Source organism: Pezoporus wallicus, unplaced genomic scaffold (assembly GCF_028554395.1).
Source record: "Pezoporus wallicus isolate ANWC-B61680 ecotype Strahan unplaced genomic scaffold, APGP_CSIRO_Pwel_v1 scaffold_2146, whole genome shotgun sequence".
NCBI classification, from domain to species: Eukaryota; Metazoa; Chordata; class Aves; order Psittaciformes; family Psittacidae; genus Pezoporus; species Pezoporus wallicus.
This window is the reverse complement of record NW_026639769.1, coordinates 721,854-741,686: the sequence shown is the minus strand read 5'-3', so window position 1 is coordinate 741,686 and position 19,833 is coordinate 721,854. Positions and strand designations below refer to the sequence as shown.

The 19,833-nt window shown below is 51.4% G+C and overlaps 3 protein-coding genes across 3 annotated transcripts; all 3 read right to left on the bottom strand.

Moving 5' to 3' along the window:
• Positions 1 to 1,310: 1,310 nt before the first annotated feature.
• On the bottom strand, positions 1,311 to 3,183 carry LOC130602901 (inositol 1,4,5-trisphosphate receptor-interacting protein-like 1). Its single transcript, XM_057416195.1, has one exon. It carries the CDS (start codon positions 3,181 to 3,183, stop codon positions 1,627 to 1,629), a length of 1,557 nt encoding a protein of 518 aa, XP_057272178.1. The 3' UTR covers positions 1,311 to 1,626.
• Positions 3,184 to 8,490: 5,307 nt separating this feature from the next.
• LOC130602849 (inositol 1,4,5-trisphosphate receptor-interacting protein-like 1) lies at positions 8,491 to 9,903 on the bottom strand. The gene is given in 3 exon segments (XM_057416090.1): positions 8,491 to 9,210; positions 9,212 to 9,615; positions 9,783 to 9,903. Coding segments are annotated over 3 exon segments (1,245 nt in total).
• A 7,601-nt stretch (positions 9,904 to 17,504) lies between these two features.
• Positions 17,505 to 19,393, bottom strand: RIOX1 (ribosomal oxygenase 1). Its single transcript, XM_057416208.1, has 2 exons — positions 19,089 to 19,393; positions 17,505 to 18,935 (listed from the first exon to the last, which is right to left on the bottom strand). The coding sequence occupies exons 1-2, from the start codon at positions 19,378 to 19,380 to the stop codon at positions 17,551 to 17,553; spliced, it is 1,677 nt and encodes a 558-aa protein (XP_057272191.1). The 5' UTR covers positions 19,381 to 19,393; the 3' UTR covers positions 17,505 to 17,550.
• Between the last annotated feature and the right edge of the window lie 440 nt (positions 19,394 to 19,833).

The following is a 19,833-nucleotide window of genomic DNA, read 5'->3' as shown; positions in this document are numbered from 1 at the left end:
GGACACTCATGAACAAAGACGTCTGCTGGAAAAGCAGCATGATGAGCTGTAGGCAATCCAGGAGACTCCTGGAGTGCATTCAGGAGAAGTTCTTCAGCCAGGTTATAGAGAGCCTTAACAGGGAGAATGTGATACTGGACCTGATGGTCACCAATGCAGGTGAGCTCACCTGCAGCCTGGGCTGCAGTGATCCTGCTCTTGTGGAGTTTGCAGCCAAGAACTTTCCAGCTTCAAAAGCCAACTTCCAGTTCTTGAATTACTTAGTCAGTAGGACTAACTGGGAAACTGCCCCCAGGGACAAGGGAGCAGAACAGAGCTAGCAGATCTTTAAGGACGCTTTCCATAAAGCACAAGAGCTCACGATCCCTGGGTGTAAGAAATTGAGTCAAGACCTGCTGGTCAAACTAAAGGGCAAGATGGAAATTCACAGGCAGCAGAAGAAGGGACAGGTATTCTGGGAAGAGTATAGGGACGCTGCCCGCTTGTGCACAGGAAGGCCAAGACCCAGCTGGAGTTGAACTTGGCAAGGGATGCAAAGAATAAGAATAAGGGCTTCTACAGGTATGTCAACCAGCACAGGAAGGTCAAAGAAAGGGTGCCCCCCCCCTGCCCCCCCCGATGAGCAAGACTGGTGAACTGGTAACAATGGACAAGGAGAAGGCTGAGGTGTTCAACAACGTTTTTGCCTCAGTCTTCAATGGCAGGCTCTCTCCCCACACCTTTAGAGTGGATGAACTGCAAGGCATGAACTTGGAGAGCAAGATCCCTTTCACTGTAAGTGAAGATCAGGTTTGTGACCTTTTGAGGAACCTGAACATACATAAGTCTATAGGACCTGATGAGATCCATCCCAGAGTCCTGAGGGAATTGGCTGATGTAGTTGCCAACCACTCTCCGTGATATTTGAGAAGTCACCGCTGTCAGGTGAGGTCCCTGGTGACTGGAAAAAGGGCAATATCACAACCAGTTTTTAAAAAGGTAGAAAGGAGGATCCTGGGAACTACAAACCTGTCAGTCTCACCTCTGTGCCTGCGAAGAGCATGAAACAGATCCTTCTAGGAGCTATGCTAAGACACACGGAGGACAGGGAGGTGATTCAAGACAGCCAGCACAGTTTCACCAAGGGCAAGTCCTGCTTGACCTACCTAGTGTCCTTATATGATGGAGTTACTACATCAGTGGACAAAGAAAGGCCTACGGATGTTGTCTATGTGGACTTCTGTAAAGCCTTTGACACAATCCTTCTCTAAATTGGAGAGATACAGATGTGATGGGTGGACTGTTCGGTGGATGAGGAATTGGCTGGATGGCTGCATCCAGAGGATAGTGGTCAACGGTGCCTCTTGCTTGGTCCCTATACAGCCAGAGCTGCCAGCAATAGTATCTGGGCCTATGTGAAATGCCATTCTGGCTGCAGCCAGTGCGAGGAGAAAGCAAGGAGAAAGTCATCTTTGTTGCTACCCCAAAAAACGAGAGAAAAAGGCTCTTGGCAGAGCTCAGTTGCATGGGATTGTTCTTTTCTTTGCAGTGTCCTACATTCTGTCCTTTATTTGCCTCCTGTATGAGGTGGTCATCTGTCCTCGGCTGTGAACTCTGCAAATACAGCTTTCTGCATGAAAACCACTTTCAGTGCCAGTTGAAGAGCTCTCTTCTAAGCCGAAACTGCAGCTCCCTGAACTCACTCATTGCCTGCTCATGAGCAGCCAGATCCTGTGTCAAGTTCTGCAAGAGGTTGAGTGGCTCAGCTCTTTGCAAGGCTGCAGGCAAGATGATCTCTTCCGGAAAGGTCTCATTACCAAAGAAGAAGTGGTTGAGTCGTTTCGCCTCCAGGCAGCAACGAAGGTACCGCATGATGTCTTCCAGCCGCAGAAGGAAATCCGTCCTGCACCAGCCTGCCAGGGGCATGGTAGTCAGGAGGTGCATCACCACTGTCTTAAAGGCATAGCTGGAAAATCCTGTGCCCATCAGCATACGGGCGCAGAGCTGCAGGCAGATGAGGTGGCAGCTGTCATGTGGGACCTCCCTGGCCATCAACCAGAAGAACTTTGCCTCTGCCACACTGAAGCTCAGTGACCATGTTGTGCTTGGGGTGCAGACAGCCTCTGTAGCCTGGCTGCTCACAAAGATGTCTGAGTCGCCTTGCTGCACACCAAGCATCATCTCAACGAGCAAGGTTCTCCCAGAGACGTGTGTCAGCTGCAGCTTGCAGGAGCGGCTAGAGGGCAGCACCTTCATCCTGTAGTGATGTGACTGAGGCACAAACTCCCAGGCTGGCCTCACAAAGTCCTGAAACCATAGGGCAGTCTGCTGCACATCTAGGTAGGAGCCGGTGCAGAGGGTGTGTAGGAGGCTGGGCTTCTGATTCTTCCTCAGCGCCTCCTCAGGGTGATGAAGGAAGCACAGCATGTCCCCCACTGTCTCCTCAGTCTTGCATGTGCACACCAGTTCCACACGGATGCAGGAGTCCGCCAGCATCTGGCCCACAGTGCCCACCTCCAGGTGGAAGGCGTGCCCACGGGGGGGCTTCAGGGGCACAAGCAGATGGTAGACAGTGTCATCTTCATGGGGACTCCAGCATTCAAAGGCACTGCCCACCCCGATGGGTGCTTCTAGCACTGGGAGGAAACTGCTTGACAAGAGCTGTCGACAAGCATGGATGAGGCTACCCACCAGCAGGAACACCAAATCGCTCTCATAGTGAAGTTTCCGCACTGACCACCTGATGCGCCTTGCAAAATAACTGCCCACATCTCTCTCAGCATCAGCATCCTCTCCTTCACTCTCTGCCTCCTCCTCCTCTGCTTCCTCCTGCTCTGCCTCCTCCTGCTCTTCCTCCTCAGAGCTAGAGCTCTCCTCATCACCGCTGCCGTCCTCCTCATGGCTCCTTTTCCTGAGCCACCAGTACAGTCCAACACTCAGAACGAGCAGGACACCAGCAATCCAACCCAATTGCCAATGCTGCAAGGCAAAGAGCAGGGTTCTCCAGACCACGTAACTCTGCCCCTTGCTCTTCTCTTGGCTCAGCTGCTCCACCTCCTGCAGCAGCGAAACCGGCTCCTGGTTCAGCAGCCCCAAATGCTGCTGCATGCGGTCAGGTGTGGTTTCCTCTGGCTCACCAGTGACCACGGGCACCTTCAGGATGAGAATCTGCAGTACCCACACAAAGAGGTTTGTGACAGCCATGGCCTGCAGCAGAGAGAAGGCATTCAGTGGGGCTGGGAGGGAGGGAGGGAAGGAGAGAGGCAGGGAGGGATGCGGCAGCATGGGGAGTGGGGACGGGAGCTGCAGGGAGCTGGGGACAGGCAGGAGAGGGAACGAGGCAGCTGGGAGGCAGCAAGGGCTGCACCCAGGCCCGGTGCCAGCAGCAGCGTGCCCTGCCGAAGGCGCTCGCAGCCAGGGCCTCGATGCAGGGTGACCACCCACCCCCAGGGGCCCAGGTTTCTGCCCCGGCCCTTGTCCAGCCCAGCCTCCCCCCTGTGTGCACACTCACTGCTGTCCCAGGCCGTACTGGGCCAGTGCTGCCTGCTGGCACCCTCATATCCATCCCCCATTGTGACACGTCCCCAGTGCTGTCACAGGCACCATGGCGCATCGCAGGCTCACCAGCCCCAGCCTTTATCCTTCTGTGGCCCCTTCCAGCCAAGCTTCCCCACACCTGTCCCGCTGCATGGGATTGTCGTTACCCAGGTGCAGGACCCGGTACTGAGTAACATCCTTAGGTCCTTCTCCCCTTGTGGAGCCCAAAGCTGCCCACGGTTCTCGGCAAAGAACCTTTTAAGACTCAGCAGAGGCCAGTGCAGGGTCCTCCGTCTGGGGAGGAATAACCCCATGCACCAGTACAGGCTGTGGCCTGTCCTGCTGGAAAGCAGCTCTGTAGCGAGGGACTTGAGGGTACTGATGGACAGCAAGTTGTCCGTGAGCCAGCAACATGCCCTTGGGGCTAAGAAGACCAACTGTATCCTGGGGTGCATTAGGATGAGCATTATCAGCAGGTTGATGGAGATAATTCTCCCTCTCTACTCAGATGTGGTGAGGCCTCAGCTGAAGTACTGTGTCCAGTTTTGGGCTCCCCAGTACAAGAGAGACATGGAGCTGCTGGAGCAAGTCCAGTGAAGGGCTACTAGAATTATTAAGGATCTGGAGCATCTCTCATATAAGGAAAGGCTGAGGGAGCTGGATCTGTTCAGCCTAGAGAAGAGAAGGCTCAGGGGGAAACTGATGAATGTGTATAATATCTGAAGAGAGGGTGTCAGGAGGATGGGGCTAGACTCTTCTCTGTGGTACCAGGTGACAGGAGGAGGGGCAATGGGCACAAACTAAAACATGTGAACACGAGGATGAGCTTCTTTACTGTGAGGGTGACTGAGCATTGGAATAAGGTTACCCAGAGAGGTTGTGGAGTGTCCTTTCCTGGAGATATTCAAGAGCTGTCTGGACACAATCATGAGTAATGTGCTCTAGGTGACCCTGCTTGAGCAGGAAGGTTGGACTAGAGGACCCTTGGTGCTCCCTTCAAACTCCAACCGTTCTGTGATTCTATGAAATGCCTGTTGCTGCAAACAGATATATCCTATGGGATGGTGCCACTTTTGCTGGCATTTTCCTATTCCTTATCTTAATCTGAACATAAAACTTTTTTTCTCCATTGGGTCATTTCAGGCTTCATCATTTCAGTTTGGCCAGTTGCTTTTAACTTGCTGTGAGTTTGATGTTAAGCAGTCTCCATCTGAGTTGCCTTTTATTTGGGTACATTGTATGAGATACTGCCTAAGCCTGGGCAAAAAAACAAGGGCAAAAGCCCCTCGGGACCAATATTGCAATGAACAGCCTATATGCTGCAAACTGAGCAGGGCTGGAAGGCTTAAACGTGCCCAGAACTTTGTGACAATACTGCTCTGTTGAAAATAGGCATATTTTCACTTTTCTTGCCCCGATTTGGTATCAAACCAAGGGTTTAAAGAACCTGACTTTTTCACAGGAATGGAAACTTTGATTTTCAGCCAGCCTCCCACTTGCAACCTTCAATCCATTTCAGAAGGAAACTTTTTTTTTTTTTAATTTGATCAAAGCAGACATAGTTGGTATACCCCCAAATACTCCTTTCTTGTGTACAAACAATACCTGGTACCTACCAGGTACAATGGTGCCCTGAGGGAAGCTGAATTAAGCCCTGGTGATGAGTTGCAGTGCATAACACTTCCAAAATACAGTCACTGTGATTTATGGCCACTGACATGACAAAGATTTTGTCTGGTAGTGAGGAGTGATGGCTTATGTGCCTCTAAATGCTTATAATTTCTGGCAGCTTAATTGAATTCCATTAACAGATGCAACAGAACTGAGAAACATTTCTCCTGCTCTCATTGGACCAGCAAAGCCCAGCATTGGCCTTATTTTCCTAATATCAGGTATTTTCCTTTGAAGTCAGAGGGTGCAGAAATTATCTTCCTGAAAAAAATACACTACAAAACATGCTTGTAGCATATGCTTCATTACATATTTGATGTTAGGACACCTTGGCAGGAGAGCAAGCTCCCATGCGTGGTAAGAGGGGACCATGGAGAGCTGTTGCAGCTTTTCACTGTAAATTGATGTGTCCCTTATTCAGCAGGCAGAGGACTTGGTCTTAAGTCTGACTCAGAGCTCTGCCCTCCTCTTGGGGATTTTGAAGCTTTTCTCACCAGTTGAAGAAAACGCCAGGTGACTGAGCCAGCAGTGGTATCCAGCCCTGGTCTGCAAGGTGTTTTGGGAGCAGCTTTGCAACACAATAGATCTGGCGGATGGGGTGAAGAAAGAAAGGCATTTCTGGCAGACTTGCTGGGAGCTGTGCAAGAGATTCCACTCCCTTCGTGGCCAGAGTGCTGAAGGAGTACAGCTTTTGCCCAGCACCCAAGGTCACAGGAGGCAGGTGGAGGAAGAAAGCTCGTTACTTCAAACCTGCTGTGTGCTGGAAGAGTCTAAAATGAGGTAGATGGTTTTTAATGGCGTCAGCCATGGCAGCAATGGATGCCTGTGGCCCAGAGAGACCTTAAGTTATGGATGCAGTGGGTCCTCTTGCAGCAGCTGAGCCAGGCTAGACTCTCATCCAACTTCATGCACCAGGGTGTTACCTTTTTCTTGGGAAAGCCATGAAACTGGGTAGAATTTAAATTATACCCCAGAGAAGTTGGCTTGCTTCTCTGATGGAGGTTGTAATGAGGGAGTCAGGGTTCCAGTTATACTCATAACAGCAGATGTAGCTGGTTTTGCAGATGGTAAAAATAGAGCCTTGTCTCAGGAATGCTGCAGAAGTGAGGCATGTGTGTGGTTTTGGGTTGAGTTTTTTGATTTTGGTGTTTTTCTCCACAGCAGTTCTTTAACTGTGGCTGTACTGTACAGCAGTTGTTGCCATTGGGAAATCAGTATTTACAGGGTAAACAGCCATGACACGTGGGCTGGGTGCCATCCAAGCACATAGCAGGACCTGCTCTGTCAAATGCCTGCACCTCAAACTGTGGAAAAAGTTACTGTTCTCTCTTTTGGGGTAGGAGTAGTTTTTCATTACCAGTTACGAACACTATTTTATTTTACTCTGCTCCGTATGCTTTTCAAGGACTGCTTGCAAGGAAGAACACAACTATGAAATACAGGAACATGCTCTCCTATGTCACACAGAACTCACCTTTTCCGATCAGAATTCAAAGCCAGGTGCACAGAATTAGCCATTCGCTCAAATAAAATCAGTTTATCTCAGAAAGCAATCAGAACTGACACTTCAAATATACTAAACTTCCAGCACATCTTGAGCTCCTGTTTGATCTCATCTGTATATTAGGGACCTCCTCAGGGCTTCTGAACTCCACTGCCTACAGATACCTTCACCTAAGGGACAAATAATGCCCTGCAAGGAGCACATCATTGCTGATGAGAGGCTCAACAATGTGGGCTTGGTGCCTTGCTGGTCCACAAGGCATTGCCACCGGGAGAATGCACTGCAGGCAGAGCAGCACTGCCATTCTCACTTTACCGGCATGCAACGCTGGGTCCACTTCCCCACGTTTTGTAGCAGCGTTCTTTGAAGCTGGCTACGTAATACTGCCTAGCACTGTATTCCCTTCTATTTGCAGAAGCAGCTCCCAGCTATAAGACAAACCTCTAATCTCTACTTACACAGGATGGTGATAAAGAAATTCCTCAAAAATTCACTTAAATCTCTCTTTGGGCTGACAGAACCATCTTTGCTTAGCCCAGCTCCAAAACAGCAACACATGCAAAGACAGCACAGTGGTTTGTGGAGTAGGGAATGACCATCACGTGAAAACAAGCTCTGTATCAAAGTCTTACTGAGCGTGATAAGCGAGCAGCCTTGGGCGCTGCAGATGTCCACCAAAACAGGCAGGATGATGCTCAGAGGATGGCGAGCGCCATCTTCTGGAAGCTAAAGAAGCTGACATGTGCCATTTTTTGGCACGTAATTTGAAACAAAAAGCCTGCTTTTCCGTGGGTTTCGGCTGTAAGATTCTGCTGGTAATTTGCAGCAGCTAGGTGCTGATAGCATACACGCTGTCCGCACTGCAAGCTACTCATGTAAATAAGGTCCGAGCAAGCTCTGCATGAGCTCACCGCCTGGCCCTAACAGACTGGAAAAACAGGAAACTCTCTCAAAGGTGTCTAAGGACTTGATGCTGACGTTTGAATTTCCCTTTCATATCGCTGCAACATTTTTGGCCAGGTGCTTATCCCTGCTCCGTGAAGCTGTCATGTTTCAGTAATGGCCACCACGTCATAGCTTTCTAGCTTCATGGTGTCTTCCAACTTCTCCTGTTTCTTGCCCACGCTGCTTGCATTGGTGTAGAGGCATTTCAGCTGGGCTGTCGGTCTTGTCACTTTCTTAGGGGAATGGTTCTTAATTCCTTCAGAGTGTTTCACTGGTGTGTTCCCTGTTGGCTTGTATTACATCAGGAGCCTCTTCTTCATGAGATTTCAAGGGTGTTCCAGTGTGACTAACATGTCTTGGAGCCACCAGCTGAAGGTTCTCACTAGCACGCTGCCCCTCTGTCATTACCCAAGTGCAGGACCAGGTACTGAGTAACATCCTTAGGTCCTTCTCCGCTTGTGGAGCCCAAAGCTGCCCACAGTACTCGGGGCGAGGCGGCAGCAGTGCTGAGCAGAGCCACTCAGCCCCTTCTGTCGGCTGGCCCCCCCATACTGCGCCTAATGTGCTCCAGGAGACAGTGGGCCGTTTGGCCTCCAGGGCACACTGCTGCCTCCTATGGAGCTGACCATCAAGCAAAGCCCCTGGCGCCCTTTCCATAGCCCACACCCTCAAAGACCCAGTGCTTGTTTGTGTGATACGCAGGAGATTTACTGGCATCCTTGCATGGGGAACACAGGGTTCTTCCTTTCCTCCAGTGTCCTACCATTCTGTACTTTATTTCCCTCCTGTATGAGATAGTCATCTGCCCTCAGATGTGAACTCTGCAAACATAGCCCTGTGCAGGAAGGCTGCTTTCAGTGCCTGTAGAAGAGCTGTATTGAAAGCAGACTTTTCAGCTCCTTCAGCTCACACATTGCCTGCTTGTGGGCAGCTGGATCGTACACCAGGTGCTGCAAGAGGTTGAGTGGTACAGCTCTTTGCAAGGCTTGGGGCAAGGTTATCTCCTCACACAGGTCATCATTGTCAACAAAGAAGTGGTCAAGGCATCTCTTCTCCAAGCAAAGGTCCAGGTACCACATGATTTCGTCCAACTGTTCTGGGAAACAGCTCCTGTGTCAGCCTGCCAGGGGCATGGTAGTCAGGAGGTGCATCACCACTGTCTCCAAGATATGGGAAGAAAGGGCAGTGCCCACCAGGAAGTGGGTGCAGAGCTGCAGGCAGCTGAGGTGGCAGCTGTCACTTGGGACCTGCTTGGCCATCAGCCAGAAGAACTCTGCCTCTGCCACACTGAAGCTCAGTGCCCATGTTGTGCTTGGGGTGCAGACAGCCTCTGTAGCCTGGCTGCTCACAAAGATGTCTGAGTTGCCTTGCTGCACACCAAGCATCATGTCAACGAGCAAGGTTCTCCCAGAGACATGTGTCAGCTGCAGCTTGCAGGAGCGGCTGGAGGGCAGCACCTTCATCCTGTAGTGATGTGACTGAGGCACAAACTCCCAGGCTGGCCTCACAAAGTCCTGAAACCATAGGGCAGTCTGCTGCACATCTAGGTAGGAGCCGGTGCAGAGGGTGTGTAAGGAGGCTGGGCTTCTGATTCTTCCTCAGCGCCTCCTCAGGGTGATGAAGGAAGCACAGCATGTCCCCCACTGTCTCTTCGGTCTTGCATGTGCACACCAGTTCCACATGGATGCAGGAGTCCACCAGCATCTGGCCCACAGTGCCCACCTCCAGGTGGAAGGCGTGCCCACGGGGGGGCTTCAGGGGCACAAGCAGATGGTAGACAGTGTCATCTTCATGGGGACTCCAGCATTCAAAGGCACTGCCCACCCCGATGGCTGCTTCTAGCACCGGGAAGAAACTACTTGGCTGCGCTACCTGATCCATCATACATGTGGACACCTGCTCCACATGGACGCAGGAGTCTGTCGCCAACACCTGTCCTGTGATGCCCACCTCCAGGTGGAAGGTGTGCTGATGGGGGGCTTCAGAGGCACAAGCAGGCTGCAGACAGCATCATCTCCATGGGGACTCCAGCTTTCAAAGGTGCTGTCCACCCTGATGGCTTCTTCCAGCACTGGGAAGAAACTCTTCGACAATTGCTCTCGGCAAGCATGGAGGAGCTTGTCCACCAGCCACAACACCACCTCACTCTCGTAGTGCAGTTTCTGCCCTGAATGTTGTATGCTCTTTGAAAAATATATCTGAAAATCTCTCTGACTCTCAGCGTCTTTGTCCTCCTTACAGTTCCTTTTCTGGAGCCACCAGTACATTCCGAGTCTACAAGCACAAGCAGGCTGTAGACAGCGTCATCAGTAGTGAGCCTTGTTGAATCTCATACTGTTGCCTCATCCCACCGGTCCAACCTGTTTCACAAACAAGTAATATTAAGAGTTTAAAGAATAATACTCTCTATTAATATAAAATTGTGACATGTTAACATTCATGATTGGCAGTGATAGTGGCTGTCTGGAAAAAACAGCTTGAATTGATAGACAACCAGACTGTAAGCACTAATAACAGCTCGGGTTAGTTAGTTATCTAATGTGTGTGATATAAAGTTCTTAACCTATAGGAGTCCCTATGGGGTAGAAGACAGGTTCAGCCTGACTGATCCCAGAAGTCATGATGAAGTTTTCCTTATGTCCGTCCCCCCACCCCCCCCATTCACTTTTATACTTTTTGTTACTCTCAGGTGGATCTTGAGTGACTCTAGTCCTACATTCGTTTATTATTGATTGGTGTAAAGTTGTCTTGAGATATAGCCAATAAATATATAAAGCACATGCTCAGTGAGGGGTGTTCTTACCTTGGAGTTGGTAACTTTGGGATGGAGGTGCGTGTTACTATTATGAAATTATAATGAGCAAGGTTCTCCTAAGGAAAATTATTTTTTCACAGTTGATGGCTCTGCAATGGACGTATTCTCTTATATTTCCCATTTGACAGCTGCTGTTTGGCTTATCAGGTGTATGGTACCATCAAGTTCCCAGCCCTGCAGGGAGCACAACAGAACCTGGCTGCGGTGTCTCCACTCCACTCCACTCCACCCTCCATTGCTCCTCTAGGACAGCAGGTTGTGTTGCCTAGAGAACCATGGTGGAGTAGATTCCATGCATATCACCTGGTCTGAAAGTGGCAACTGTATTTTACCTTAAAAAGGTTTCAGTAAGACTACACCTTCTGTTAGATTCCAGTTCATAGAATCATAGAATAGTTAGGGTTGGAAAGGACCTTAAGATCATCTAGTTCCAACCCCCCTGCCATGGGCAAGGACACCTTACACTAAATCATACCACCCAAGGCCTTGTCCAGCCTGGTCTTGACCACTGCCAGGGATGGAGCATTCACAGCCTCTCTGGGCAACCCATTTTAGTGCCTCACCACCCTAACAGGAAAGAATTTCCTCCTTATATCCAAACTAAACTTCCCTTGTTTAAGTTTTAACTCGTTACCCCTTGTCTTATCACTACAGCCTCTAATGAAGAGTCCATCCCCAGCATCCCTATAGGCCCCCGTCAGATACTGGAAGGCTGCTATGAGGTCTCCACGCAGCCTTCTCTTCTCCAAGCTGAACAGCTCCAACTTTTTCAGCCTGTCTTCATACGGGAGGTGCTCCAGTCCCCTGATCATCCTCGTTGCCGTCCCCTGGACTTATTCCAACAGTTCCACATCCTTTTTATGTTGAGGACACCAGAACTGCACACAATACTCCAAGTGAGGTCTCACAAGAGCAGAGTAGAGGGGCAGGATCACCTCCTTCGACCTGCTGGTCACGCTTCTTTTGATGCAGCCCAGGATACGGTTGGCTTTCTGGGCTGCAAGCGCACACTGAAACCTGGTCATGTTCATTTTCTCATCAACCAACACCCCCAAATCTTTCTCTGCAGGGCTGCTCTGAACCTCTTCTCTGCCCAACCTGTAGCTGTGCCTGGGATTGCCCCGACCCAGGTGTAGGACCTTGCACTTGGCATGGTTAAACTTCATGGGGTTGGCATCTGCCCACCTCACAAGCGTGTCCAGGTCTCTCTGGATGGCATTCCTTCCCTCCAGCGTATCAACCGAATCACACAGCTTGGTGTCATCCGCAAACTTGCTGAGGGCGCACTCAATCCCACTGTCCATGTCAGCAACAAAGATGTTGAACAAGACCGGTCCCAACACCGATCCCTGAGGGACACCACTCGTTACTGGTCTCCAGCTGGACATTGACCACAACTCTTTGTGTGCAGCCATCCAGCCAGTTCTTTATCCACTGAGTGGTCCACCTATCAAATTGGTGTCTCTCCAATTTAGAGACAAGGATGTCATGTGGGACAGTGTCAAACACTTTGCACAAGTCCAGGTAGATGACATCAACTGCTCTACCCCTGTCCATCAGTTCTGTAGCCCCATCATAGATGGCCACCAAATTGGTCAGGCAGGATTTCCCCTTAGTGAAGCCATGCTGGCTGTCACCAAGCACCCTGTCGTTTTTCATGTGCCTTAGCACGCCTTCCAGGAGAATCTGCTCCAAGATTTTACAGGCACAGAGGTGAGACTGACTGGTCTGTAATTCCCAGGGTCATCCGTTTTCCCCTTCTTGAAAATGGGGGTTATATTTCCGTTTTTCCAGTCGTCAGGAACTTCACCTGACTGCCATGATTTATCAAATATGATGGACAGTGGCTTAGCAACTTCATTTGCCAGCTCGTTCAGGTCCCACAGATAGATTTCATCATCTCCCATGGACTTGTGCACGTTCAGATTTTTAAGATGGTCTTGAACCAGATCCTCTCCTACAGTGGGCCCAACATCTTCATTCTCACAGTCCCTGCATCTGCCTTTCAAGACTTGGGTGGTGCGGTCAGAGGCTTTACCAGTGAAGACCGAGGCAAAGAAGTCATTCAGAACCTCAGCCTTCTCCAAATCCTGGGTAGCCAGGTCTCCTGAGAGCTTCTGGAGGAGGCCTACATTGTCCCTAGTCTGTTTTTTATTCGCTACATACCTATAGAATCCCTTCCTGCTGTCCTTAACATCCCTAGCCAAGTTTAATTCTAACTGGGTCTTAGCTTTCCTAACCTGGTCCCTAGCTTCCCAGACAACATCCCTGTACTCTTCCCAGGCCACCTGTCCTTGCTTCCACCTTTTATAAGCCTCTTTTTTCCTTTGAATTTTCCTCAGTGGCTCTTTGCCCATCCAAGGAGGTCTCCTGGCCCTCCTGCTGCACTTTCTTCTCGTTGGGATGCAACACTCCTGAGCTTGTAGCAGGTGATCCTTGAATATCAACCAACAGTCTTGGGCACCCTGCCCTCTAGAGCTATATCCCATGGAACCTTACTAAGCAGGTTCCTGAAGAGGCCAAAGTCTGCTCTTTTGAAGTCCAGGGCAGTGAGCTTGCTGCACGCTCTTCTCACTGTCCTGAGGATCTCAAATTTGACCATCTCATGATCACTGCAACCAAGGCTGCCCTGGAGCATCACATTTCCAATGAGCCCTTCCCTGTTGGTGAGCATGAGATCAAGCATGGCACCTCTCCCTGTCGGCTCCTCTATCACTTGCAGAAGGAAGTTGTCTTCCACACAATCGAGGAACCTCATGGATTGCTTGTGCCAGGCCGTACTGTCCCTCCAGCAGATGTCACAATGGTTGAAGACCCCCATGAGAACAAGGGCCTGCAAGCGTGAGGCTTTTCCTATTTGTCTACAGAGTGCTTCATCTGCAGGTTCCTCTTGATCATGCGGTCTGTAACAGATCCTCACAGTAATGTCTCCCATCGCTGTTTTCCCTTTAACCCTGACCCACAAACTCTCTATTGACTGCTCACCTGTCCCCAGACAGAGTTCCATACTCTCCAGCCTATCCCTAACATAAAGGGCAACTCCCCCTCCCTGACCGCCAGGCCTGTCATTTCTAAAGAGCCTGTAACCTTCCATTCCAACACTCCAGTCGTAGGAGCCATCCCACCATGTTTCTGTGACGCCTGTTATATCATACCCCCATAGACATGCACACATCTCTTAACTCCTCGTTTGTTCCCCATGCCACGGGCATTTGTATAGAGGCATCTGAGGCGAGCTCCAAATGAAGCTGGCTCATTGGCTGGAGCCACTGGAACATCTCTACATTGCTCTGAGCATTTATTATAGGTGCTGGCAACTGACTGGGTGTGTTGGGATGGAATGATGCCCTCCTCCCCCAACACATCTAGTTTAAAGCATCCTCCACCAGTCTGGTAAGCCTCCTACCAAAACCACTCTTCCCCTCCTTCAGCAGCAGCTCCACCAGCCCCCTGTAGACCTGGCCTACAAACTTGGGTCGTATGTTCAAGACACCCAAACCCCTGACTATGACACCACCGTTCTAACCATTTATTAACCTGGCCAATCCTCCTAGCTTTTTTTAGGTCCTCCCCTGTATCCTGGAGAATTGATGAAAAGACTATCTGAGCTCCAGAGCCCCTAACCACCTCCCCCAGGGCTCTGTAGTCCTTCTTTATGTTCTCCAGGCTACTACTATCTATATCCCTAGCACCCACACAGATCACCAGAAGTGGGTAACAGTCAGTGGGACTTACTAGAGCAGGCAGCCTCTCTGCAACATCCCTGATCCGTGCCCCAGGTAGGCAACACACCTCCCTTGAGACTGGGTCAGGCTGACAGATGAGTGCTTCTGTCCCTTTCAAAGTAGAGTCCCCTACTGCTACGACCCGCAGCTTTTTTCTTGCGGCACCAGTAGTAATCTTCTTTAGCAGCGTATCAGCCGGCTGTTTCTGGTGCGAGTGCATTTCCTCCTCAGTCCCCTGCAGGACAGCAAAGCGGGATTCTGGGCACGGATATCAGATTTAGGAGGAAACCCCTTGCTTTTAATTGTCCTCTTCCTCCTTTTTTTGTTGTTTTTTGTTTGTTTTGTTTTGTTACTATTTTCCAGCTTCCCAGGTTAACGGCCTCCTTCTTCCTCCATGATCTACAGGTGACGCTTGAGGCCCCTGCAGTTAGGGCCAGGAGCAAGCAGTCCTGCTTCCTCTCAGCTTCCCTGACATCTTTTAGCCTAGCACCCCGCTAGCCTCCCGCAGCTCAGCCCCTGCTGCAGGAGCACCTCCACCAGGGAGCACCACGTGCAGCCCTGCCCATTGTGCACCCTCCCCTCACCAGACCAGTGCAGGCACTCTCTACACCCCGAGCTCTGCACCGCAGCCTCCCCTCTCATCGGCTCTGTCTGGGTGCCTTCGCTGGCACCGCCGGGGCAGGCAGAGCAGAGCTCCCGCACCGGGCCCTACTTACACCGCTACTGCCCTCCCTCCCCCTCGCCTGCCCGTGCAAACCGCCGCGAGAACTGCTCCGACCCGCCCTGTTCGCCGCGCTCCCTGGGGCAGGTTTTTAACCAATCAGGGCTGGTGCCGCTGCTCCTGGCTCCGCCCCCTGTGAGCCCCTGCTCTCGTCAGCTGAGCTGCCGGCTCTGGGCAGGCCCGGCTGAGGACGTGAGGCTCCCTCGGTGGCTCTCGCCGCTCTGGACGCTGATCTCCCCCCGCTCCGGTGTTGAAGGCGCCCTCTCTCGAGCCGCTCACCTCAGTTACCTCCAATTTACTCTCCCTCCCCCACCAACCGTGATTTTTCCACAAGGGGAATGAACGGTGCCATGAGGACTGCTGATCATCTGGTCATAATGAGGCGACAGAGGGATTAGAGGATTAATGTGGCAATAGCATTTCTGTCCAGCCACTGGTGATAGCTGGAGCACCTCTCTATGAAGACAACCTGAGAGAGTTGGGCTTGTTCAGCCTGGAGAAGAGAAGGTTCCAGGGAGAGCTTTTAACAGCCTTCCAGTGCCTATAGGGACCTACAAGAAATCTGGAGAGGGATATTTTATAAGGGCATGTAGTGACAGAACAAGGGGGAATGGTTTTAAACTGAAAAAGGGTAGATTTAGTTTAGATATTAGGGAAAAATTCTTCACTATGAGGGTAGTGAGACACTGACACAGGTTGCCCAGAGAAGCTGTGCCTGCTCCATCCCTGGCAGTGTTCAAGGCCAGGTTGAATGGGGCTTTGAGCAACCTGGTCTAGTGGAAGGTGTCCCTGCCCATGGCAGGAAGGTTGGATCTAGATGAGCTTTAAGGTCCCTTCCAACACAAACCTTTCTATGATTCTGTTAATCATTCTTGCAATTGGAATAAATTCTATGATTCAGAAAGGAAAGGGGTCCCCAGGGGCTCTGGTGGTGTGCTTCAAGATTTAGCAAAAGCATATAGGCAAAAGAGAGGGTAAAGTCTGGCACACTGGTTGTTGCAAGTATGGGACTTTGGAGGAAATAGTGTACAGTTAAATCCTAAAGAATTAGAGTGCATGGGTGCCATCTCCCAAACCCCTTATGACCCAGCAGCTTAGAGGAGCACAGGGTAACGCAGCCTGCTCCTTGTGAGTATGGCTTTGGGAGACTTTGAAGACAGCGTATCTGTCACCTGATGACTGCAATGATGAAACAGCATTGTGGAAAAATATAGCTGAGGCTTGTCAGTATGGGAACTGGCCATACTGCCAGGTGTGTATATATCTAACTTGTTAGATCCTGACACAAAACTTTTTGCACCCAGCATGAAAACCCCCATATTGGAGGGTATATCATTGTCCTGGGTTCAGCTGTAACAGTTATTTTTCTCCTTCTTAGTAGCTGGTGCACTGCTGTGTTTTGGTGTTAGACTGAGAAAAATGCTGATAACACACCCATAGTTTTAGTTGTTACTATGTAATACTTACCCCAATCAAGGACTTTCTCCTGCTTTGCCAGTAACGAGGGGCACAAGTCAGGAGGGAGCAGAGACAGGACACCTGACCTGAACTAGCCAAAGGGGTATTCCGTACCACAGCACATCATGCCCAGAATATAAACTGGGGGGAGTTACCTGGAAGTGCCAGATCGCTGCTCAGGTTGCACTGGGTATTGGTCTGCAGGTGGTGGGCAATTATGCTGTGCATCACTTGTGTTTATTGTTCAGGAGCTTTTTTCCTCTTCATTTTTTAGGTTTTATATTCTTTTCCCTTGTTACTTCCCCTATTATTAATATTATCTAGTTATCGGACTGTTCTTATCTCAACCCATGGGATTTTTTTGATTCTCCTACCCATCCAGCCCAGAGTGGGAAGAAAAAGGGGGGAGTCAGTGAGTGGCTGTGTGGTTCTGAGTTACTGGCTAGGCTTAAACCATGACAACCACTTAACTTGAAAGGACTAATAATTTCCTTACTAGGGGCTGCTGTGGGAAAACCAGTGGGAGAGGTTATTCTATCACTTGCAATTATCAGACTGAAAATGAAGAGACAGATCCTGAAGCATTTCAAAGACAGCAGCTCACGTTCACAAGAGAACATCTTGCTCACTGTTCAGCAAGGACATGGCTATGCAGTATGCAGGTGGTGTAATCACTGTCACTGAGCAGGAGCTGCCTGCCACCTCCACTTTTAGAATTGCTGGCTGAGTTTTTCCCATGGCCAACAGGTGTTTGCAGCACAGCATAGGCCTGAAGGGCACGCTGTATGTCTCATGCAGTACAGCACAGGCGCACAGAACAGTGATCATCACCACATCTGCCTGTGAGTAATGCAAGTACTTCCTGCAGTAGGGCAGGCTGCATTACAACACTGTGTAAACACAGATGACTGCAAGAAAGTTCACTAGCTTCCTGAAGTTACCTAGAACATAGGAATATGGCTATTGAAAGGAAAAAAAAATTTAAGCACTTCCCTTCTCTAGTCACTCAGCCATGCAGAATCACTCCCTTTAATGAGAACATCCGATTTCTCTGCCGATGCCAAAGCCCTTCTGCCCCCAGATGAGATACTGTGATCTGAACTCTTGTTTCACACCTAGCAGGCATGAGGCAAGAATGAGACAGAACACTTTCTAAACAAATGTATATTTATTTTGCTAAAAAAAAAAAAAAAAGTTATATTTGTACCAGAGGCTTCTTGGTAGTCAGAATGCCCTTCTCAAACAGGAGTGTGGCTAGAGATATCTTGTCCTCCAAGGTTTCACATGGAAGGGCATCCACACTGATGTGGTTTGGATAGGAAGACAGGAGAAATTCAATGCTGTCTACATACTCAGGACCTAGCTCAAGAAACTTGGGTTCTTCCTTGTGATACACTCTTGAGTTTTCCGTCGTGTAATACAGCATCACCCCTGCTTCTTCATTACACAATCTAATGATGCCATGGTGAAGGAGACGGACTTCTGTGTCTTTTGTTATCAGAATATCGACATTACAGGGCCCTCCGTCTTGCCACCTGGCTGGGAAGCCATACATACTCTGCAGCTTTTCACTTTGTGTAAGCACTGGGGGTAGACAATCATGAAGAAACGACTTGGCTCTCTGATCCACAGCAGCATCAATGGGTGCATAGTCAACAAGTTTCTTTATCAGGCTCTGTATCTTCTCCATAAAGGCTGTTCGGCGAGCATCAACTTTGTCTGAGTTGGCAACCCCCATGTATCCCAGGTAGTCCATGGGAAGCCCTTGCCGGAACTCCACGTCCTCCTCCAGGGCCATGTGCAGGGCAGCTGGCAGGAGCTTCTCCAGGAGGTCCCCCCAGGAGTTCCTCTGGTAGGAAGACACAGTGATGTGGAGGGAGTGTGCATCAGGAAGGCAGTCGCCCTGGTGGACAAAGCCACGGGGGAAATACAGCAGGTCCCCAGCCTCCAGCACTGTCTCCAGCATAGGTTCACCAAGCTCAGCCTGCGTGAGGTTCGCACTGGAGAACTGGGGCAGCACTTCAGCGTCCACCCGAGGGCTGTAGACACGCCAGTGTTTCTTGCCCTCCAGCTGCAGCACAAAGGCCTCAATGTCATCGTAGTGGGGGGCGAAGCCCTGCGTCCCTGGTGGTGTGAGGTATGTGTTGGCCCCCACCATGCTGCCGAAGTGCTCTTGCAGGATGGCGAGGAAGTGCCAGACGGTGTCGGAAAACGTCTGGGGGCTGAGGAGCCGCAGGGAGCAGCCGTTCTGGTAGAAGTCCCACACGACTGCGGGTAAAGCCCGGCCAGATGGGTTGTGCGTCTCCCGCACTCCCTCGGCGTAGCTGGTCACGTCCAGGTGGGTTCCGAAGTGCACCTCGCCGCCTCGCAGGGCCGCGTCGAACTCGGCCGTGGAGAAGAGCCCTGCGTAGTAGCCGGGTTCGCTCCGCCGCACCAGCAGCGGCGCCCGCTCCCAGTGCCGCCTCACGAACTCCGCTGGCGATACCGGAGCTAGCAGCCACCGGAACAGCTCCGCCGCCCGCTGGCGGCTGTCGTCCAGCTGCCCCAGGCGCCGCAGCAGTCCCGCCACACCGCCGCATTCTCCCGAGCCCACCGCTTCCGCTGTGCCGCGCTGCCGCTTCGCTTCAGCGCTGTGGGCCGACGCCTTGGCCTGCTCCGTGCGGCTGACGGGAGCGGAGGCACTCGGTTCAGACGGGGCCTTGGGCTCCGGACCGCCGCCTCCCGCCCTGCCGCCGCCTTCTCCCGAGCCCTCCGCTGTGCCACGCTGCCGCTTCGCTTCAGTGCTGCGGGCCGGCGCCTTGGCCCTCTCCACGCGGCTGACGGGAGCGGAGGCACTCGGTTCAGGCGGGGCCTTGAGCTCTGGACCGCCGCCTCCCACACCGCCGCGCCTCGGCCGCGCCTTGGCCCACTTGCCGCCTGCACGGGGACGCTCGGGCTGCCCGGCCCCGGCCGCCCGCCGGTACACGGACAACGCCGAAAGCCGGGCCAACCGCCTCCGCCGCTCCGCCGCGCTGCCCGCCGCCATGGCCGCCTGCGCTATGCCGCCCCGCCCTCTCAGGGCGCTTCCGCCGGGGCCTGTGCGTATGAGTGCCCCGAAGCGTCCGGGAATGGGATCGCGGGAAGGAAACGTCCGCCCACCGGAGGGAGTTTTGGTTGTGTGCTTGTGTAGAACGAAAGGTCGTACGTTTTACCGTCATCCCACTGAAAACATGCCGGGCTCCTTCCCTTCCGCCGCCCCGCAAAAGGAGAAGGGAGGCGACCCCACACAGATCCACTCCCTGCTTGGAAAACTGTTCTGGAAGTACGCTCTAAACCCGTGCAGGAAAAGCTTGCTCCGCAGGCGCACCGCCAGGCTGCGCATCTGGACAGCGCGCAGTACTTTGTAGCCTAATGAGACGAGAGGAGGTGAAACCTATTTAATAAGGTTCTGCTGCACAAGGAGTAGAAATTCAAGTTGGATGGAGCCAATTCTGATATG